We start from the raw sequence: 19,231 nt of genomic DNA, 5'->3' as shown, positions 1-19,231 counted from the left end.
CCATTCTCGGTATATTCGCACACTCGGCGCATTCATTAAATCGGTGCATTACAAGACGAGTGTGGGCACGAGGTCTGTACATGTATCGCGGTAGGTTTGATAGGTTGGTGCACTTGGCGTAGTGTGAGCAAGTTAGGCGCAAGGCTGCTTTCGCCGCGATCTACGATAGATGGCCCAAGTTTGGTGAAAGTTGTAGGGCATGTCGAGAGCTGCCGTCCGGTGTAGGCTCGTCGTCTAGTTGGAATAGCTGTCTCTTTGCTGTCGATCAGGTTGAAGATACATACCGAGCGCGTTGGCATAAGTACTGCTTCAAGTGGCTGTAGGTCAAGAAAAATCTGCCAAAGTTACCCATCTTCCACTTCAAACGACAATAAATACAACATCGAGCATGACACTTACCCAGGATATTCTCGCCCTTGCCAGTAAGGGACCAGCAGGTCTCGATGAGGCTGACCGGCTCGCCTTACTGCAGGCCTCCGAGAAACTCACACAAGCCCTGGAGACTCCTATGGACAAGTTTCTACGTCATTTCTTCGTGCGTCTTTTCTATATTGGTATCCATTCTACATCCGAAATATATGCTCACTATACCATAACACAGGACTAATGATGCTAGGCAATTTACGACCCAATTGTGATCATTCTCGCCGTTGACCTCAACCTTGTCGACATCGCCATAGCAAACAATGGGCCTATCACCGCCGTCGAGCTGGCAGAGAAGAGCAAAGCAGATATCAGGTTAATCAGTAAGCTTTCTTCCATCGAAAATATCACGAGCTATCAATTACTGATCCAATCAAGACCGTATCCTCAAGATGCTCGTTCCCGAAGTCTTCACCTCCACAGCAGACTATCCACAGTGCTACACCCCAACTGCCTTCGGCCGTGCCATAGCAAAGGGTGCACCTCTTCGCAGCGCCATTATCCACTTCCATTACCACTTCCGCTCGGCTGCGAAGTTCCCCGATTACTTCGCTGCAAACGGGTACAAGCATCCCGTAGACGCCCGCGATAGCCCCTTCTGCTTCGCCTATGGCTGCAAAGGCGAGACCTATTTTGACTTCATGAACAAGCCGGAGAACGTGAAGATGTTCGACGCCTTCAACGAAACGATGACGCTGGTGAAGCCAGGTGAGCACAACAAATTTGTGCAATCGTACCCGGTCAAGGAGCGCCTCGCTATTACCGAGCCCTCGCGCCCCCTGTTCGTCGATGTCGGCGGCGGCGTAGGTCATCAAGTAGTAAAGTTCTGCGAGCGTGCAGAGGGGCTGCCAGGTGTGCGCATGCTGTTGGATCTTCCAAGCGTTATCGCACAGGCTAAGGGTCTGCCTGATGGCGTCGTAACCGTCGGACATAGTTTCTTCGATCCCTTCCCGCCGGTCGTCAAGGGCGCAAAAGCCTTTTACTTGCGCATGCTTCTACACGACTGGCCAGAGATGCAAGCCCTTACAATCTTGACAAACATTGTCAACTCGATGGCTGAGGATAGTGTAGTGCTAATTCATGAAGTCATTCTACCAGAGACGGAGACGGAGGTTGTGCATTTCGATGCCAAGATGGATTGGCAAATGATGAACTTGGGCTCTTCGGAACGCACTGAGGCGCAGTGGAAGGACTTGTTTGGAAAGGTAGGGTTGGAGATAAGAGGTCTGTGGTGGGAAGAAGAGGGTACGAAGGGTAAGAAGGCGTTGATGGAACTTGGATTGAAGAAATAAGAAAGTATTTTCTTTTTAATTGAAGTCATTACGCACGATATACAAGATGCGAAATCAAGAATCTGCTCTCAGCGTGGATGTTCTGACATGCACTGTGTCCGTGTAAAATTGTCGTGTCTTGGTATTTGTGATGCTGAGTGCTGGAGGACGTCAAGGGATCCAAGCTCGACCCCACATTAATCTCCTTGTCGAAGCCATTTCTGACTCCTTTCTCTGACTTTCACGACCAAGCATTCTACTTCGGTTCCTCGCGTGATGTTTTGATAGATTTTTCGTCGCAATTGAACCTAATTGGGTGTCTCGGTTCAGCCTGATCGCTGTGTCGCATCTGGGCATTGATACAAGCTGGCATGATTCCACCAGTAGCATTTGCGGCTGAAATGCATCTTTTCAGCCGCAGGAGGTATGTATCCCCGCACTGCATCGCTGTTGCCCCGCCCGAAAGATGCGTGCTGTCTTCGCCCATGAATCATATTTTCTCAGTGTACGACTCTCTACTCTTAATTGAATTGATGCGATATTCCTCACCTGCAAGTACCGTTCCCAGCACATTGCACAGGCGCCTTGCGATGTGTGCCGCCCCACGCACTGGCTAGGTCGACGCGATCATTCTAGCGTACCTTGTGTCCTGTATGACGTCTCACTCTGAAGTAGACCTGAGAGGTATTCAATTATCTCGACTAATGCCTCAAGGAAAATAGGGTGGACTTGCGCACGAAAGTCCAGCTTTAGTGGAAGTTGCAACCATGAACAACCCTTACGCGCCCAAGCGCAGCGCTTACGGCCCGTGGCCGCTCAATCAATTCAGCGAAGAGTTCAGGCTGCTGGAACTCCGACCCGGCAGGCTCTCTGATCCCATCAAATGCAGCACCCGAGTATACTCACTTCATTCGAGACTGCCAGAATTCACTGCGTTATCATACACGTGGGGCTCAGTCATCGCTTCCATCGATATCGAACTAAATGATGTGCCTTTCGCAGTTGGTCGCAATCTGTGGACTTTCCTAGAAGAGATGCGGTCGCAAAAGCAGTATCGTATGTACTGGATCGATGCTATCTGTATCAATCAGAGCAACGAATACGAACGAAGCCATCAGATTCCGATCATGCGCCGGATATATCGCAGAGCCACTTCAGTCTCCATCTGGCTGGGCGATTTCTACGACCTGTCCTATCTGAACCGCGGCATGGAGTTTCTCATAGAGCGCACACCTAATCCCTTTCTTATAGAACAAGAGGCAGAATTTGGCACCGAACCACAAGCAAAAGGCATCATCGAATTATGCGATAAAAGATACTGGCGTAGAGTCTGGATCATACAAGAGGTCATGCTCGCAAGACAGTGCACGATATGGTGTGGCAACATGCGTACTGAGTTGGGAAGTTTGTGGGCTCTGGCCAATCAAGTGCGAGGGTGGTATCAGCACTTCACGGGAAGTCGCTTGCGCTTACCTCGTACACTTCTTGATTCTCCGGCAGCTATCATAGTTTTTGCGAAAGCGGAGCGAGATGACCGCTATCAGAGCGTTGGTGGCTCTGGTGAACGCCAACCCGCATGCTTAATGGGCTTGCTAGAAACGTATCGCCATCAAGAAGCCACGAACGTTCTAGACAAAGTGTACGCTTTACAAGGGCTAGCACACGACGCTGAGGATATAGAGATCGACTACAGCATTTCCCCAGAGGGATTAGCCATGAAACTGCTGCGTCATGCATGCCGGACGATGGATACATTCCTCGAACTCGTTGAGAGGAGGAGGCAGCTCATGGAAATTGGCGAGATGCTTGCTCAGGTTCTAAACATTGAATGGTCTAAAGACGAGATTCGGTTTGGGGTGACGTTAATCGATGACTGAAATGTACAACGGTCAAAAGCAACAGCCATGGGATCGAGCTCTCATCATTTCCATACCACGAGACATTTCTGACATTGCATTCTATAGACGGCAACAATCCTCCAAAATTTCTGGATCCAATACCCCGCCTATACGTTCCGGTCCTCTCGAATGAATAGTATCGCAAACAAAGAAACTCGCTAGATCATAGCGCCTCAAATCCCGTGAACCATTCATGACCCTCCCAGCGACCCTTGATCACGTCAATGTTGAACATACACTGTGGCCAGTCGCCACCGTAAGGAAGGTCTTGAGCGTTGACTTCTCGCTCACCATCCTGACGGGCTCTCTTGCACTCGATTGCATTTGAGTAAACATCCTGGAGATTGAATCCGTATTTCCCAGTCATTGTATCCACCAAACTACCGTCGAGTGGGCGCATGATGTACCTGATGTCTTGTCGTTGCAGCTGTATATTGTTTCTCTCCGGGACGTGGTAGATACCCATGCACAGGTCGTTGTGCCATATGTTAGACTTTTTCTCGTCACCTACGCAATCTTCTTCCTTCTCAATACCGACATTGATGAAGACAAGGTAGCCCAATTCGCTCAGGAGACGGGTACCAAGTGCTTGTTGCTGCCACGTGTTAGCCAGAATTTGGTACAATGAGACTTTACTAACGTACCAATAGTTTATTACCAACACTGATGTAATCTTTCCATACACGGTCGACACTCGCTATAACGAACTTCCCTTCGTTGAAAGTTCGTCCCACCGGTGATTGGAAGTAGTTTCGATCACCTGATTGTCCAGCTTCGGGAAGCTTGTTTTGATCGCCTTCCCCGAACAGGTTCCGCGCCATGTCGGCAAGTGCGTTCCTGCTCTGATTGAAGTAATCAGCCAACATGGCCTCCATTGTTGCTCCGGGGTCGCTCGACTGGTACGTGGACGCGGCTACTCCAAAACCACCACTAATCACCGCAAGGGCTCCGCCGTAAGGTCCTGCGAGATTTGCGAGATTTGGGCTCCTGAGTCCCGCCATTCCGAAGACACCAGATGCCGAAGCAAAAGCACCATTAGCAACGCCATATGGATTGATTTTGGGGTCCGTAACACCGAAGTCTGTCTTGAGTTGATCAAGGCTAAGTGCGGTTAGAAGAACACTGCTATCGAGCTCCGTGTGTAGAGTCTTGAGGACGGTGTGCGCCTTGGAAACGGAGGACATGATCCAATAGTACTCCGGCCGGTCACGCGCGAAGAACTCATCTGTTGCAGTAAGTATTTGACATTCGTATTTGGCTGAGGGTAGAACTTACGGCAATCGGCGGCAGCTCCACAAATCCCATCAAGACTGGCGCAGTCCCAGGAGTCCGACTGTTGCTTATCAAAGACAGCTTGGTCCATGTTGCGAACCCAGTTGTCGTACATACCCAAGGCGATGATGTCGAGTGTGATGTCAGCGCCCGTCACACGCCAAATCTCTTCGGCGACATCAGGGTTGGCGTCGTCGGGGTCGTGCCCACAGATCTCTTCAAGGTTCTTGCGATCATCAAGCTTTTCTTGTCTGGCTTTGAGACTGACGAAAGTGTCCTCGAGCTCGGGCGAGAGGAATGGGCTGGCGAGGACTACTGAAGCGCATAGCATGGAAAGGGCGAGTTGAAGTTTTGCCATGGCGCGGAAATGTAAGAGAATGAGAGGGAAAAATTGAGGTGTAATGGGGGATGGTAAAATAACAAGACGCCTCCAGCGTAGACTAGTTATATATCTTTCGTAACGTTCTGATCTGATCGAGAACTGAAGTATACCTTGGAAGCATGTACTCGGAGTTCTCACCATCACACAGCATAGCCACGCTGACGAGGATTTCTTCCCTTTATCTTGGCGTTCACTTTGCCTAACACTCTGACTGATGTTCCGCCTTATGTTTAGTCTCATGTTGCGCGTCCTATGCTGACTCACATTCCGCCTGTCATTTGGACCCATTCTCTGCCTTACAGTGTGACCGGTATCTCACTTTCTATTTTGTCTTTTTTGTGTCTTATGATGAGAGATGATGTTAAGTGGTCTATATTGAGCACGAAAGGCAATTTGACAACTACGTCACATCAAGGCGTCGCAACCCTTTCTACACCAGTAAACCTCCCCGTCCGATGCACCAACGCCCCCTTCACCCACACCGCCACTGTATTCCGATCATCGCCACTATACACCCACTTCTCCACCAAATCCGACCAGCTCTCCCAGCCAAACACATCAACCGGCCCCTCTTCAAACGTCCCATCCTGACAACCATCCTTACTCACAACACCAAGACTAATCATCTGAGCATCCCACTCCATCCCAACCTCAAACCCACCCACTTTATCTTCCATCCCCAACACGGCTGCCCCACCCCTCGTAGCAAGAAACAACGCCTCCTCCGTCGAAAGCTTCGCGTTATCTTTCGAAGTCTGGAGACACAGATGCCGCGACACCCAAATCGCCTGCCGCACATTTTCTAATACCGACGGCGAATTACCACCCGAGACATCCGTGCCGAGACCGATGGTGTGCCCTTCATCCAGTAGATCGCGAATGGGCGCACACCCCGATGTAATCGCCGTATTCGACGCCGGACAATGCGATATTTTGCTCTTGCGCTGGAGAACTAATTTGCGCTCCTCGGGGGTGAGATGGACGGCGTGGGCTAGGATGGTTTTGTCTGTCAAGAGGCCGTGGGTGTCGTATACATCTGCATAACTCTTGCTATCAGGGAATAATTCCTTGACAAGTTCGATCTCGCCTTTATTCTCCGAGATGTGCGTTTGGACATGTGCATCTGTCTCTTTCGCCAGTCGGCCCATAGCAGACAGGCAATCCGGTGTACAACTCGGCGCAAAACGGGGTGTGATGACGGGCTTCACAATCTCGCCTTTGGGGTCGATGGAGCGGATGTAGTCGATACTGGCTTTTGAATCCGCGTAACTTGTTTCGGTGCTTGAGTCTCTGTAGTACTCGGGGCTTAAATCGCTGTTCATGCATACGCGTCCTACTAGTGCTCTCTGACCGCGTGCCAGACATATGTCTGCGAGTGCATTGGTGGCGGGGACGTGAATGGTGGCGAAGTACGCGGCTGTTGTTGTGCCGTGAGATAGGGTCCGTGAGACAAAGTTTTGGTATACGCGGTGTGCGAGGGGGAGTTTGGAGAAGGAGGATTCCATGGGGAATGTGTATTTTTGGAGCCAATCTAGTAATGTAGTTTTACCGAAGAGACCTGTGTTGGGGTGTTGGGGGGCGTGGACGTGAGTGTCTATGAAGCCGGGGAAGAAGAAGCCAGTGCCGGGTATCTCGACAATCTTCGCGTCTGTCCATGAGTCGCCTTTTTGTTGGATGAGAGTGGGGAGGTCGCCTTCTTGGATGTCTTTCTCGACGAAACGGATTATGCCGGAGGAGTCTACGAAGATGGCGCCGCGTTCCTGGATCTCGAGTGTTGAGAGTGATTTGCTGTGCACAAAGGGGCCGGTGTAAATCGTATTCGATATGGGTGTTGAAGCTGCCATGATAGTGTTTGTATGTATGTTTACTGTCTGGAAATCCTGCTTTTTAAGTACCAAGTTTCGCATTCGTGTCCCCTGGATGTGAAGACGTGTTCTAGCCGCGGCAGGAGATCGGAGCAGGTACCGAGATGCAGCCTCTAGTGTGGGACTTCGTGAACAGGGCAATTATCGAAATAAACTTATACTTCACACGACGCGTGAATGTCAGAGATTGGGCAAGATGAACAAAAAGGCAATCAAGACAAGAACGATATAAAGCGAGTGGCACTGGCGACCTTTATCAGTTGCCAGAAGTAAGAATGGCTAGATCCGGTTAGCCACTCGCTAATGCCTAGCACGTGGGGAGCGGAGCGGAGCCCCCAGGGCGATCGGCGTACTCCGATGCCTAACTACCAGAAGAAATGAGATGGGCGTTTCACTCCCACAAAGTTGGCGAGTGGAAAAGGAAAGAATGGGACGGATGGGTGGTCATGAAAATAGGATTTGGAGTAAGCATCTCGCAATACGCCGCTAGCCTATCGCGACAATCGCCTATTCCGTTTCATCAAACTTGACAGGCTTCCCTTTTTGGCAACGCCGGGATATCCATAAACCGTGCCTAAACTCCACAAATGGCGGGTTTGCAAAAGTAACACAAGGCCTTGCTTGTCAAAGCCAACTTCGTAATCCAAGGACCTAGATCTCGGATTATAGGCTGTAATCGTGGATGCCCTGTGGACCCTGGTCGTTGTAATCGGGACGGGTCATGTAACCCTTACTTTGACCCTGATCGACAACGAAGATAACCTTGGCTGCGACTTGAGCGCCTAAGAAGGCTGACTCATCGAAACCAACGTCTTTGAACTCAGGGAAGTACTCCGGCGGCTTGATGAATTTGATCGATGTGGGTGTTTGGCCGTGCGATGAGTGGGTGTTACCTCCCATGCCAGGCATGCCTCCATGTGGCATCATGTGTTGTGTCTGCGCGGTCGTTGCTGCGAGCAGAAGTGGGTTGACTTGTGAGCCGCCATGCGGGCCGAGTTGGGGCTGCGGTGTGTTCGCGCCGGTTCCCATGGGCGTTGACACGTTGGATGGGATCTCGGATGTGAAAATCGTGGCGGAGGACGGCGAGACCAGATACTTGGTCTGGATGGTTTGGAGGAGCGACTCTTTGAAACCTGTACATATGTCAGCAGATGCACGATGATCGTTCAAACGTGGCACAAGTCTTACCTCGTAGCTTGGAACCGTTACCACAGACGATGAGCTGTTCCCATAGGTCGCTTCGCTTCCCGACCTCGTCGATGGAGGATATAGCCCTGTGCACAGCGTCTGCGATCTTCTCCAGTGTGCCATCGCCATCTGCCATGAATCGCTCGGTGCCGACCTCGATCTCACGTCTTATTGATCCTGTGCGTTTACCGGTAGCACCAGATTCGCTGGTACCGTTCGCTTCGGTTGCGGATGTAGGCTCGCCGTTTTCTCCATTCTCTTGCCCCTTCCTGTTTGGCCCTTCGTCAAGAGCGCCCTTCGCATCTGCCATCTCCTGGGTATTGAGATTCATGTTCTTCAAGGTGTCCAGAAGCGCGTGGTCTTCGTATAGGAATGTGGCCTTCTCAAGTCGGGAGTTGGGTAATCTGACCGGCTTGTTGGCTGCCGGGGCCGGACCACCCTTCTTCTTCGCATTAGCCTTCTCCTGCTTCTCCTTCTCCTTCTTAGCTAGGTATTCCGACATCTTGCCGCCAGCGACGATGCTTGCCACGTCCAGAACACCTTCGCTCTCCTCAAGACTCGCGTCCTCGCCAACTTCGGTATCGATGCCAGGCCCTCTTGGCACGTTTCCGATGGAAGCTGCTGCTGCTGCGCCAGGACCTGTGGCGCCGGTTGATGCAAGTGCTGCAGGGTTGGTCGCCGCGTCTTTGGTAGGTGCATCTCCGGGGCCTGGAAGCGGAACTCCTGGGGGCAGAAGTTCACAAATTGGTGATCGCTTGAGTTGTTCGCACATGTCGCGATTAAGACCCTTGGACTTGAGCTTAGCCAAGAGCCCTTGGGTAAAGGCCTCGCCTCCACATCCTTCCAGTGAGATGACGCGACCCTGAGTGTGCGGGATGAACTCGCTGACAGCAGTGATGTCTGCCTTGTCTTTGCCAACGTCTATCACTGTCGCTGTGTGTACACCGTATGCCCATGTCGTTGCCAATGCTGCGTCCATGAGCCCAAAAGCAGGCACCTTGAACTTCTCGAAGAAGAACTGGGTGAGCTTCTCGTGCTCTCGCGGGGTCCATGCTGGTTGCGTGATGAGGAGGATCGGAGTGTGGAAGGGCGGGTTCAGAGAGTTGTAGGTGTGCGTAATGAGGGCGAAGAAGCATGGCCAGTCAACAATGCGACCTTGCTGAATGGGCCATATGGCACCTTCTTCCGAAACGCGGTCTTCTTCCCACACTACTTCATCGTCGCCCTCGGTGGGTTTCTTCTCTTGTTGCGACTCATCGGTGGGTTCGCCATTCGTCGCGGTGGGCTGATCTTGCTTTCTTCGGATCTTGTATGGTTCGAATTCACCTTCCTTCTCTGCGGGGAACATGCGCGATCTCACGCGAAGACGCGCGGGCGTGAAAGACTCGGGGAGCCCCAGCTGCGCGACCGTCGTCTCCGAGCCAGGCGCAATGATCTAACACGGTTAGCGCACGTGCGGCACGTCGAATGCACGTGAGACTCACGATTATCTGGTCATCTTTAAAAGGCGGCATCGTGGCGCAATGGGTGATGTTTACAAGCTCCGGCGCGAGTGACAGCTCCAGGCTTACCGCGGTGGAGTTTCGCGACTTCCACGCTAATCGATGCACGGGCCCGGCCTTTCACAAGCTGGCAGGCTGGCACCCCACATGCAAGCGCCCCCAGTACATACCCGCGGATTTCAACGTGCCCGCAGCACGGCACATCATGGGATTCCTGTCTTTACCGCACTAGATTAGCAACTCTAGAAACGTCTGGAAATATTGACTCGTGACGGTCCGAATTCGGCACTGATCTTTCTTCGCCCACCATGGCCACCATGGCAGTCCCGGGAACTGCCACATCTCGGTCACTGGCAGATGTTTCCAGAGCAGCTGTATATAACAAAGCAGAGGCGCTCTCCAACTCTATACTCGGCATGAAGCCCGCCGATACCACGCCGTCAACCAGCTTTGGTCTCTTGGGCCGTGTCATTCTGTCCATATTCAGTGTCCTGCCCACAGTCTTGTACTGGGTTACCTATACCCTGCCGACATGGCTGTTTACGCTCTTTTCCATGAGCTTGACCTTCACTATGAACTTCACAACTCTGTACGTTACCAGCGCTCTCTACCGATCTTAGCTAAACATTTGCAGGATGCTCGTCGTCGTCTTTGTTGTGTCTACCATCAGCTACTTCGTAAGGTACCGATACATGACCATGTACGCGCGACTACCGCCTGAGCCGCAGCGTGAAGAACCACAGGTTGAAGTCTTTCCCGACAGCGCCGAACATGATTCCAAGCGGGGGTTGTCCAACTACTTGGATGAATTTTTGAGCGCGATCAAAGTGTTCGGTTACTTGGAGCGTCCAGTCTTCCACGAATTAACACGCACTATGCAGACTCGTCGGTTGGTGGCTGGTGAGACCATTCTCTTGGAAGAAGAGAAAGGCTTTTGTCTGGTAGTAGATGGCTTGGTCCAGATCTTTGTCAAGTCAAACCGGAATGATTCAGACTCTGATGAGGATGACATGGGCGGGGAATCGTCCGGCGACTCCGCGAATCAGGGCCACCGGCAGGGCTATCAACTTCTTACTGAAGTCAAGAACGGAGCCCCAATGTCTTCGTTGTTCTCCATTCTCTCTCTGTTTACAGAAGATGTCAAGCTGCGTCATGACGATGATGAAGACCCAAGGCCAAGTGTTCCAGGGTCGCCTCAGCAAGACTTAAGGCCATCTATGTCACGGAACAGTAGCTTTGCATTCGACGATTCGAGACCGCATACACCAAACCAAGTTCCTGAGGCCAAGTTCGGGCATCGAAGAACATCTACTCTGAACAGTCCAACAGCAGACGGGCGCCTTCAAGCCGTGCCGCCTCTGTCGCTGGATCTAGACGGACTTGGTGATGAGCGACTCAAGCACAGCAAAACTCGAGGATCACCTTCGCGCCCTGCGAAGCCTAAATCTGCCCATCCAGACATTGTCGCGCGCGCGACCGTAGACACAACCATCGCTATAATCCCAGCCACTGCATTTCGTCGACTGACGCGCATATACCCCAAAGCAACGGCGCACATTGTTCAGGTCATCCTTACGCGCCTACAAAGAGTTACGCTCGCAACCAGCCATGCTTATCTCAGTTTGACGAATGAGGTCCTCCGCACGGAGAAGCTCATGAACAAGTATACTACATACGATCTTCCTGGCTTTTTGCGTGATGCTCCGCTCGAGCGACTGAAGGAGAAGTTCGCGAAGGAGACGGAGCGCATCGGCTCAGACGAGGGCATGAAAGGCATCGCGTTACACAACCCCGGCGCCGGCCGACGACGAAGGTCCAGTGTATCCCTTAGGAGAGGAACCGCTGCGCAAGCCCGCCTCGCCGCCGCTCGTGGGGCCAACGCGAACGCAAATAACGAAATATTACCCAAAATCACTTCGCCAGATCAAGGACCACGCAACGACCGAATCAGCGCAGGTGACCTGTTGACCAATTCGCAAATGGCACGGGGAACTGGTCGGAGTGGCCGCAGTAGCTTCTCTCAACCATACCAACATCAACAGGAACGTCGAGATAATCGTACACCGTTGGATGCCAGCAATTTCAACCCTTTCGCATCTCCATCGCTACGTCCGAAAACATTGCACCGACAGGAATCTATTGATGAAGCTACTGTGTTCAGGGAGTCTATACTGGGATGTATGTTCAAGGCTATTGGACTCATCAACCCAGAAAACCCCATGCCTAAGCCAACCGCGTCAGTCGAACAGTCACCTCAACTCGTCTCTTTCGATGCCAGGCGACAGAAGGCTGTGTTCACGAATGCATTTGGCTTCATGGATCCGTACGCGGGCTCTAAGGATGGAGACACAGAGTCTGTAGCATCAGCCTCTGGCATGTCGAGCATGAGCACTGCAGGGGCCCACAACATCCTGGAAGAGATCGTCAATGATGTGGAAATCGTCTTCTTCCCCAAGGATTCTGTGCTGGTGGAGCAGGGAGAAAGAAATCCTGGCCTGTACTACGTGATTGATGGGTTCTTGGACGTGAGCGTGCCTGTGGAGGAAGACTCGCCTGAGTCCAACGTACTGGGAACCCTTCCCAATGGGCCGGGCTACACCGAGGATGACCTCTTCGGCCCATCATCCCGCCCGCCCGGATCAAGCACGCCTTCGCGAACTGCTGCCGATGGTACCAAGAAGAAGCGCACAAGACGTAGTCTATTTATGACCAAGCCTGGTGGACTAGCCGGCTATCTTGGAGCAGTATCATCGAACCGCTCTTTCGTCGATGTCACAGCCAAGACCGATGTCTACGTAGGTTTCCTGCCTCGCTCAGCGATAGAGCGGATTGTCGAACGATACCCAGTTGTATTGCTCACAATCGCCAAACGTCTTACAACACTCCTACCACGGCTGATCCAGCATATTGACTTCGCCTTGGAATGGGTTCAAGTAAATGCGGGACAAGTGATCTACAACCAAGGTGATGAGAGCGATGCTATATACATCGTCTTGAACGGAAGACTGCGCGCTATCCGCGACGCCGAGAACAGCGCGGTAAAGGTCATTGGTGAATACGGTCAAGGTGACAGCGTTGGCGAACTCGAAGTACTCACAGAGTCATCACGACCGGGCTCGCTGCATGCCATCCGAGATACAGAGCTTGCGAAGTTTCCGAAGACACTATTCAACAGCCTGGCACTGGAACATCCTGGCATCACGATCAAGATCTCAAAGATCATCGCCTCCCGCATGCGAGCTTTGGTTGATGACCCACTTCATGAACAGAGTAAAGAGCGTGGGACGAAGGCCACCCGTGCGAACGTGTCCTCAACAGTTAATCTGCGCACTGTTGCCGTACTTCCAGTGACTGCTGGGATTCCGGTAGTGGACTTTGGAAGCCGACTAGTGAACGCGCTGACCCAGATTGGCATGCCACAAGGCGTGGTCTCTCTCAACCAGGCTGCCATTCTCAACCATCTCGGACGACACGCCTTCAGTCGAATGGGAAAACTCAAGCTTTCGCAATACCTCGCCGATTTGGAAGAAAGATATGGCATGGTCATCTATGTCGCCGACACGCCAGTAAAATCACCATGGACGCAGACATGCATCAACCAGGCCGATTGCATTCTTCTCGTTGGTCTAGCTGAGTCGTCTCCAAATATCGGCGAGTACGAGCGGTTCCTCTTGACAACGAAAACTACTGCGCGCAAAGAGTTGGTGCTTTTGCATTCGGAGAGATACTGTCCGTCGGGTCTCACACGGAAGTGGCTACGCAACCGCCCTTGGATCAATGGCAGTCATCATCACATCCAAATGTCGTTCCGCGCAACCTCGGAGCCAGTTCACCATGCCGGACGACGCTTTGGAAATGCTCTCAAGCAACGAGTGCAGGTAATTCAGGCGGAGATTCAGAAGTATACATCGAGAAAAGTCCGCCAGACGCCATTGTACTCGGCAGACACACCGTTCAAGGGCGATTTCCATCGCCTCGCACGACGTCTGTGCGGTCGCTCAGTCGGTCTCGTATTGGGCGGTGGCGGCGCACGTGGTATATCGCAAATCGGTATCATCCGCGCACTTGAAGAAGCTGGTATTCCAATCGATATTGTGGGCGGTACATCTATCGGTAGTTTCATAGGTGCACTGTATGCCTGGGATGCAGATGTCGTTCCCATGTATGGCCGCGCGAAGAAGTTTGCCGGTCGAATGGGTAGCATGTGGAGATTTGCACTCGATCTCACCTACCCTTCGTAAGTTTAACATGTCTACTCAAAGTTCAACGCTGACTTTCCCCAGTGCTTCGTACACCACTGGCCACGAGTTTAACCGCGGTATTTTCAAGACCTTTGGAAATTCTCAGATGGAAGACTTCTGGCTCGAATTCTACTGCAATACCACAAACATCAGCAAGTCGCGCTCAGAGATCCACACCAGTGGATACGTCTGGCGCTACGTTCGCGCATCAATGTCACTTGCAGGCTTGCTTCCTCCGCTATGTGATAATGGCAGCATGCTCTTGGATGGTGGCTATATCGACAACCTGACTGTCACACATATGAAGAGTCTTGGTGCCGACGTCATCTTCGCGGTCGACGTAGGCAGTCTTGATGACAACGCACCGCAGTCTTTCGGTGACTCATTGAGTGGTTTCTGGGCAACGTTCAATCGGTGGAATCCATTTTCTAGCTTCCCCAACCCCCCGACGTTATCGGAGATCCAGTCGCGCCTCGCATATGTGTCTAGTATCGATGCGCTGGAGCGGGCGAAGAATACGCCGGGATGCAGGTACATGCGCCCGCCAATCGATCCGTATGGCACGCTTGACTTTGCGAAATTCGAAGAGATCTACGAGGTGGGGTACAAATACGGTAAGTGAAGACGCAATCTTTGACTCTTGAAAATGTTTTGCTAACGTGGTGCACAGGCAAAGAGTACCTAGCGCAGCTCCGCGAGCAAGGAATCCTGCCCGTGACCGAAGAGACGGAGAAAGAAAAGAATCTCCGACGGACAATGGCACCGCGACGGGCGAGCATTTAGTCTGGTTGAACCGTGCCCAGAACACGCGGAGTCGAGTGCAATGCGGGTTATGTGGATATCAAGTAATAGAATGCAGCGGTGGTCAGCGTAGTTTTGCCCAATGGGTGCTAGGAATGCGTGTGGATGCAAGGACAGTCGGCTTGGGGTTTAGTGGCACGCGTCCGCTAGCTCGGCAAGGGTCAGCTTATCACCAACGCTGCGGATAATGACGGGTTAGAGTGTAGATAGCAATGAATGAAGGCGCGCTGTCACCGCTGTCAATTTCGAGCGTCTTGGGGTTTCGCGATCCAACTTCTTCTTTTCCTTGTGAATCCTCAGCTCTGCATTTTCCTGGGCTGTGAGCGTTGCACGCGTTTCCCCCGCCAACGTCACCACCATCGCAGTGGCGAGCCTCCCAGACTTTTGAGCAATCGGGCCAATTGCTCGCACAGGACTCGCTCAACAGAACACTAATCTCTCTGTTAAAAAATACTTGCTTCCTGGGGAGACTCCCCGTAGCATCACTGCACCCACACAGCCAACATGCGCACAGCGTGTCTTAGGGCAGCTAGCACTGCTAGCCGCCTCACACGATCGTCGTGTGTAGCCCAGCTACCGCGTCCCCAGCTCGCGGGCACGTCGTCGCGCGCCATCGCATACCAAACCCTGCAAACTCTCCAAAAGCGCGGGTTCCAGCAGCAGGCGCCGAATGCACAACAGGCGGCCGCAGCCGTCGAAGCCGCAGACGATGTATTCGACACCCCGCCCCAGCAGACCGACTCGGCGAGACCCTTCGATGCGCTCGACACCTTTCCCCGCCGTCACATTGGGCCATCTGCCGAGAGTGCGGAAGCCATGCTCAAGGCGCTGGATCCGCCCGTGGGCAGCCTAGACGAGTTCGTCCGCCAAGTTATACCCGCCGATATTCTGTCAGCGCGCGAGTTGAAGATTGGCAGAATGTCCGAGGGGCTGACTGTGGAGGAGTGGCAGGCCCATGGCGTGCCAGAGTCCGTCTTCCTCAACACCGCGAAGCAGATTATGAGCCAGAACAAGCCAGGCAAGAGTCTGATCGGACAGGGATACTATGGTACCAAAGTGCCCGAGGTCATCAAGAGGAATGTACTCGAGAACCCCGCTTGGTACACTAGCTATACCCCATACCAGCCTGAGATCAGTCAGGGACGTCTGGAGTCGTTGCTGAACTTCCAGACTATGGTGTCGGATCTGACTGGCCTGAGCATTGCGAATGCGTCGGTGCTGGATGAGCCTACTGCGGCGGCCGAGGCCATGACCATGTCCATGGGCATGATGCCTTTGTCCAAGCAGAAGAGCAAGAACAAGACTTTCCTCGTATCTGAAAGATGCCACCCCCAGACTCTCGCTGTTCTTTACTCGCGCGCTGAGGGTTTCGGTATCAAGATCGAGGTTGCGGATGTGCTCAAGGACAACAGCAAGAGGGTGGAGGAGCTGGGCCAGGATCTTGTCGGTGTGCTCGCGCAGTACCCAGACACTGACGGAGCTGTCAACGACTTCCGCGGACTCGCTGACAAGGTGCACAAGACTGGTGCGCTCTTCAGCGTTGCGACCGACCTCCTCGCCCTCACACTGCTTACTCCCCCGGGAGAGTTCGGTGCCGACATCGCTTTCGGAAACGCACAACGGTTCGGTGTGCCTCTGGGCTACGGTGGACCACACGCAGCCTTTTTCGCTTGCGACGAGAAGTACAAGCGCAAGATTCCAGGTCGTCTGATCGGTTTGTCGAAGGACAGGTTGGGAAACCCTGCGGCGCGACTCGCGCTGCAGACCCGAGAGCAACATATCCGCCGTGAGAAGGCTACCAGCAACATCTGCACAGCACAGGCACTGTTGGCAAACATGAGCGCCATGTATGCTGTGTACCATGGACCAAATGGCTTGACTGCCATCGCCAAGCAAGTCGTTGCAAAGGCTCGCACGATCCAACAAGCGCTCATCTCCAATGGTTACAAGACTGGTCAGCGCGGAAAGATGGACAATGCACCTGTCTTGTTCGACACAGTTGTTGTCGAGACAGGCGACAAGACCGACGCCATCATCTCCGCACTCGCGAAGAATGAAATATTTGTACGAAGAGTCGACGAACATCACGTCGGTATCTCCGTTGATGAGACCACTGGTGCGAATACGATCAACAAAGTATTGAACGTGTTCAACGGAACTCGGAACGACTGGTCTTTTGCCGAATCTGTCGACATTGAGGTTCCTGAGCCGTTCAAGAGGACTAGTGAATTCATGACCCACCCCGTATTCAACTCCCACCACTCTGAGACGGAACTTCTTCGTTACATCAACCACCTGTCTTCGAAGGATCTTTCTCTAGTACACTCGATGATTCCTCTTGGTTCCTGCACGATGAAGCTTAACTCCACCGCGGAGATGGCACCTGTCTCGTTCGATACTGTTTCCAACCTGCATCCCTTCCTGCCTCTGGACCGCGCCACCGGATATTCCGACATGATCAAGCAGCTGGAAGACGATTTGGCCGATATTACCGGTTTCCACTCGGTTTCGCTACAGCCCAACTCTGGTGCTCAGGGTGAGTTCACTGGTCTTCGTGTCATTCGTAAGTACCTCGAGCAGCAGCCTGGCAAGAAGCGCGACATCTGCTTGATTCCTGTCTCAGCCCACGGAACGAACCCTGCTAGTGCTGCCATGTGCGGTATGCGTGTTGTACCCATCAAGTGCGACCAAGCGACCGGAAACCTCGACATGGCCGACTTGAAGGCCAAGTGCGAGAAGCACAGCGAAGAGCTCGGTGCCTTCATGGTCACCTACCCCAGCACTTTCGGTGTCTTCGAGCCCAGTGTCAAGGCTGCTTGCGACCTCATCCACCAACACGGCGGCCAAGTCTACATGGACGGTGCGAACATGAACGCGCAGATCGGTCTCTGCTCACCCGGCGAGATCGGCGCCGACGTCTGCCACCTTAACCTCCACAAGACTTTCTGCATCCCCCACGGCGGCGGTGGTCCCGGTGTAGGACCCATCGGAGTAAAGGAACACCTCTCGCCCTTCCTCCCTGGCCATCTCCGCGGCGAGACCGGCGGCGCCCAAGCCATCCACCCCGTCAGCGGCGCCCCCTGGGGAAGCGCCAGCATCCTACCCATCAGCTGGGCCTACATCAAGATGATGGGCGCCGTGGGTCTTACCCAAGCGACCAAGATCACCCTCCTGAACGCAAACTACATCCTCTCCCGCCTGAAGCCGCACTACCCCATCCTCTACACCAATGACGAAGGCCGCTGCGCCCACGAATTCATCCTCGACGTCCGCGGCTTCAAGGAAACCGCTGGTATCGAAGCTATTGATATCGCCAAGCGCCTCCAAGACTACGGTTTCCACGCCCCAACTATGAGCTGGCCTGTCGCTAATACCCTCATGATTGAGCCTACCGAGTCGGAGAGCAAGGCTGAGCTAGACCGTTTCTGCGACGCGCTCATTAGCATTCGCAAGGAGATTAAGGAGGTTGAAGAGGGTGCTCAGCCCAAGGAGGGTAATGTGCTTAAGATGAGTCCGCATACGCAGCAGGATCTTATCACGGGAGAGTGGCAGAGGAGTTACTCGAGGGAGAAGGCCGCATATCCTCTGAGCTATCTCAAAGCGAAGAAGTTCTGGCCGAGTGTTGCGAGGTTGGATGATGGTAAGTTCTCTTCTGCTCTTTGGATGGTGAAGATTCGGACTAACAGTGCAATAGCATATGGCGACACAAACCTCTTCTGCACATGCGCGCCTGTTGAGGGCGAGGATAGCGATATCACGGGTGCGGCTGCGCCTACCCCGACTTAAGCCTTCCCATCCCAACTACGACAAACTACCGCCGGCGAGATCTTCTACACGATCTTTTCTTTACTCTTTGCATCAAAGGTGCGGGGCTCTATCGGATAGGCCTCTTTCTTCAACAAGCACCCCCAGCGTGGGTGTTCTGGCGTCTTGTTTACATCACCATGGCATGGCTTCAACACTTGCTGGTCGATGAATTTTTTTGTGGGCTTTATGAATGCATATGTGGCGTTTTCTTGCTGGGTATAGATAATGCTATGATAGGTATGGGAATGAGATGATACTTCATGATGCAAAACGTCGTATTTACTGAGTCTTTGTGGTTAATGTGGTTTCTGTGACGTGATGAAGATGGTTGCGAACAATCCCGGAGACCTCCGTGTCTGCATCGCGGCTAGTGTGCGGACTTCGTGGTTCACGTGCATGACCACAACTAGCTTGGCTGAATGCATATAAAAACCTCATTCAGGCTGTCGACTTGCTTCTTTCTCACATAACATCCTCCCGCGGTTTCCCAAAAAGGACCCCCGATCGAGACATGGTGCGGACAAAAACGTCGCAGTAGACGCGGTATGGCTGCTCGGTCTTTTCCTCCTCTTCGACATACC

General features: G+C 52.9%; 7 protein-coding genes across 7 annotated transcripts; 4 read left to right on the top strand and 3 right to left on the bottom strand.

Moving 5' to 3' along the window:
• Window positions 1–441: 441 nt before the first annotated feature.
• BKA58DRAFT_393661 (S-adenosyl-L-methionine-dependent methyltransferase) lies at window positions 442–1,831 on the top strand. Its single transcript, XM_046171112.1, has one exon. The coding sequence runs from the start codon at window positions 816–818 to the stop codon at window positions 1,713–1,715; it is 900 nt and encodes a 299-aa protein (XP_046020998.1). The 5' UTR covers window positions 442–815; the 3' UTR covers window positions 1,716–1,831.
• A 533-nt stretch (window positions 1,832–2,364) lies between these two features.
• On the top strand, window positions 2,365–3,663 carry BKA58DRAFT_54461 (heterokaryon incompatibility protein-domain-containing protein). Its single transcript, XM_046175494.1, has one exon. It carries the CDS (start codon window positions 2,462–2,464, stop codon window positions 3,569–3,571), a length of 1,110 nt encoding a protein of 369 aa, XP_046020997.1. The 5' UTR covers window positions 2,365–2,461; the 3' UTR covers window positions 3,572–3,663.
• A 92-nt stretch (window positions 3,664–3,755) lies between these two features.
• BKA58DRAFT_444302 (uncharacterized protein) lies at window positions 3,756–5,222 on the bottom strand (the record flags this gene model as incomplete). Its single annotated transcript, XM_046174056.1, has 3 exons — window positions 3,756–4,187; window positions 4,237–4,817; window positions 4,868–5,222. 3 exons carry the CDS (start codon window positions 5,220–5,222, stop codon window positions 3,756–3,758), a joined length of 1,368 nt encoding a protein of 455 aa, XP_046020996.1.
• A 227-nt stretch (window positions 5,223–5,449) lies between these two features.
• On the bottom strand, window positions 5,450–7,325 carry BKA58DRAFT_393656 (uncharacterized protein). Its single transcript, XM_046171111.1, has one exon. The coding sequence runs from the start codon at window positions 7,151–7,153 to the stop codon at window positions 5,657–5,659; it is 1,497 nt and encodes a 498-aa protein (XP_046020995.1). The 5' UTR covers window positions 7,154–7,325; the 3' UTR covers window positions 5,450–5,656.
• Window positions 7,326–9,867, bottom strand: BKA58DRAFT_473225 (actin-domain-containing protein). The gene is made up of 3 exons (XM_046175307.1): window positions 9,784–9,867; window positions 8,300–9,734; window positions 7,326–8,244 (listed from the first exon to the last, which is right to left on the bottom strand). Exons 1-3 carry the CDS (start codon window positions 9,811–9,813, stop codon window positions 7,775–7,777), a joined length of 1,935 nt encoding a protein of 644 aa, XP_046020994.1. The 5' UTR covers window positions 9,814–9,867; the 3' UTR covers window positions 7,326–7,774.
• A 93-nt stretch (window positions 9,868–9,960) lies between these two features.
• On the top strand, window positions 9,961–15,083 carry BKA58DRAFT_393654 (uncharacterized protein). The gene is made up of 4 exons (XM_046171110.1): window positions 9,961–10,390; window positions 10,436–14,038; window positions 14,085–14,656; window positions 14,713–15,083. The coding sequence occupies exons 1-4, from the start codon at window positions 10,110–10,112 to the stop codon at window positions 14,823–14,825; spliced, it is 4,569 nt and encodes a 1,522-aa protein (XP_046020993.1). The 5' UTR covers window positions 9,961–10,109; the 3' UTR covers window positions 14,826–15,083.
• BKA58DRAFT_347262 (glycine dehydrogenase) lies at window positions 15,084–18,921 on the top strand. Its single transcript, XM_046168451.1, has 2 exons — window positions 15,084–18,483; window positions 18,538–18,921. The coding sequence occupies exons 1-2, from the start codon at window positions 15,348–15,350 to the stop codon at window positions 18,627–18,629; spliced, it is 3,228 nt and encodes a 1,075-aa protein (XP_046020992.1). The 5' UTR covers window positions 15,084–15,347; the 3' UTR covers window positions 18,630–18,921.
• Window positions 18,922–19,231: the final 310 nt, after the last annotated feature.

The sequence above is a fragment of the Alternaria rosae genome (genome assembly GCF_020736505.1).
Source record: "Alternaria rosae strain MPI-PUGE-AT-0040 chromosome Unknown BKA58scaffold_11, whole genome shotgun sequence".
Lineage (NCBI taxonomy): Eukaryota > Fungi > Ascomycota > Dothideomycetes > Pleosporales > Pleosporaceae > Alternaria > Alternaria rosae.
This window is presented reverse-complemented; position numbering and strand designations above follow the sequence as displayed.

Excerpts from the sequence above, each read along its gene's own strand:
- BKA58DRAFT_393661 (XM_046171112.1), top strand. The coding sequence starts at position 816 with ATGCTCGTTCCCGAAGTCTTCACCTCCACAGCAGACTATCCACAGTGC.
- BKA58DRAFT_54461 (XM_046175494.1), top strand. The coding sequence starts at position 2,462 with ATGAACAACCCTTACGCGCCCAAGCGCAGCGCTTACGGCCCGTGGCCG.
- BKA58DRAFT_393656 (XM_046171111.1), bottom strand. The coding sequence starts at position 7,153 with ATGCGAAACTTGGTACTTAAAAAGCAGGATTTCCAGACAGTAAACATA.
- BKA58DRAFT_473225 (XM_046175307.1), bottom strand. The coding sequence starts at position 9,813 with ATGCCGCCTTTTAAAGATGACCAGATAATC. Across the intron at positions 9,735-9,783 it reads TTAAAGATGACCAGATAATC|ATCATTGCGCCTGGCTCGGA; the intron begins GTGAGTCTCACG and ends TAACCGTGTTAG. Across the intron at positions 8,245-8,299 it reads TAACGGTTCCAAGCTACGAG|GTTTCAAAGAGTCGCTCCTC; the intron begins GTAAGACTTGTG and ends ACATATGTACAG.
- BKA58DRAFT_393654 (XM_046171110.1), top strand. The coding sequence starts at position 10,110 with ATGGCCACCATGGCAGTCCCGGGAACTGCCACATCTCGGTCACTGGCA. Across the intron at positions 14,039-14,084 it reads CTCGATCTCACCTACCCTTC|TGCTTCGTACACCACTGGCC; the intron begins GTAAGTTTAACA and ends GACTTTCCCCAG. Across the intron at positions 14,657-14,712 it reads CGAGGTGGGGTACAAATACG|GCAAAGAGTACCTAGCGCAG; the intron begins GTAAGTGAAGAC and ends CGTGGTGCACAG.
- BKA58DRAFT_347262 (XM_046168451.1), top strand. The coding sequence starts at position 15,348 with ATGCGCACAGCGTGTCTTAGGGCAGCTAGCACTGCTAGCCGCCTCACA. Across the intron at positions 18,484-18,537 it reads TGTTGCGAGGTTGGATGATG|CATATGGCGACACAAACCTC; the intron begins GTAAGTTCTCTT and ends ACAGTGCAATAG.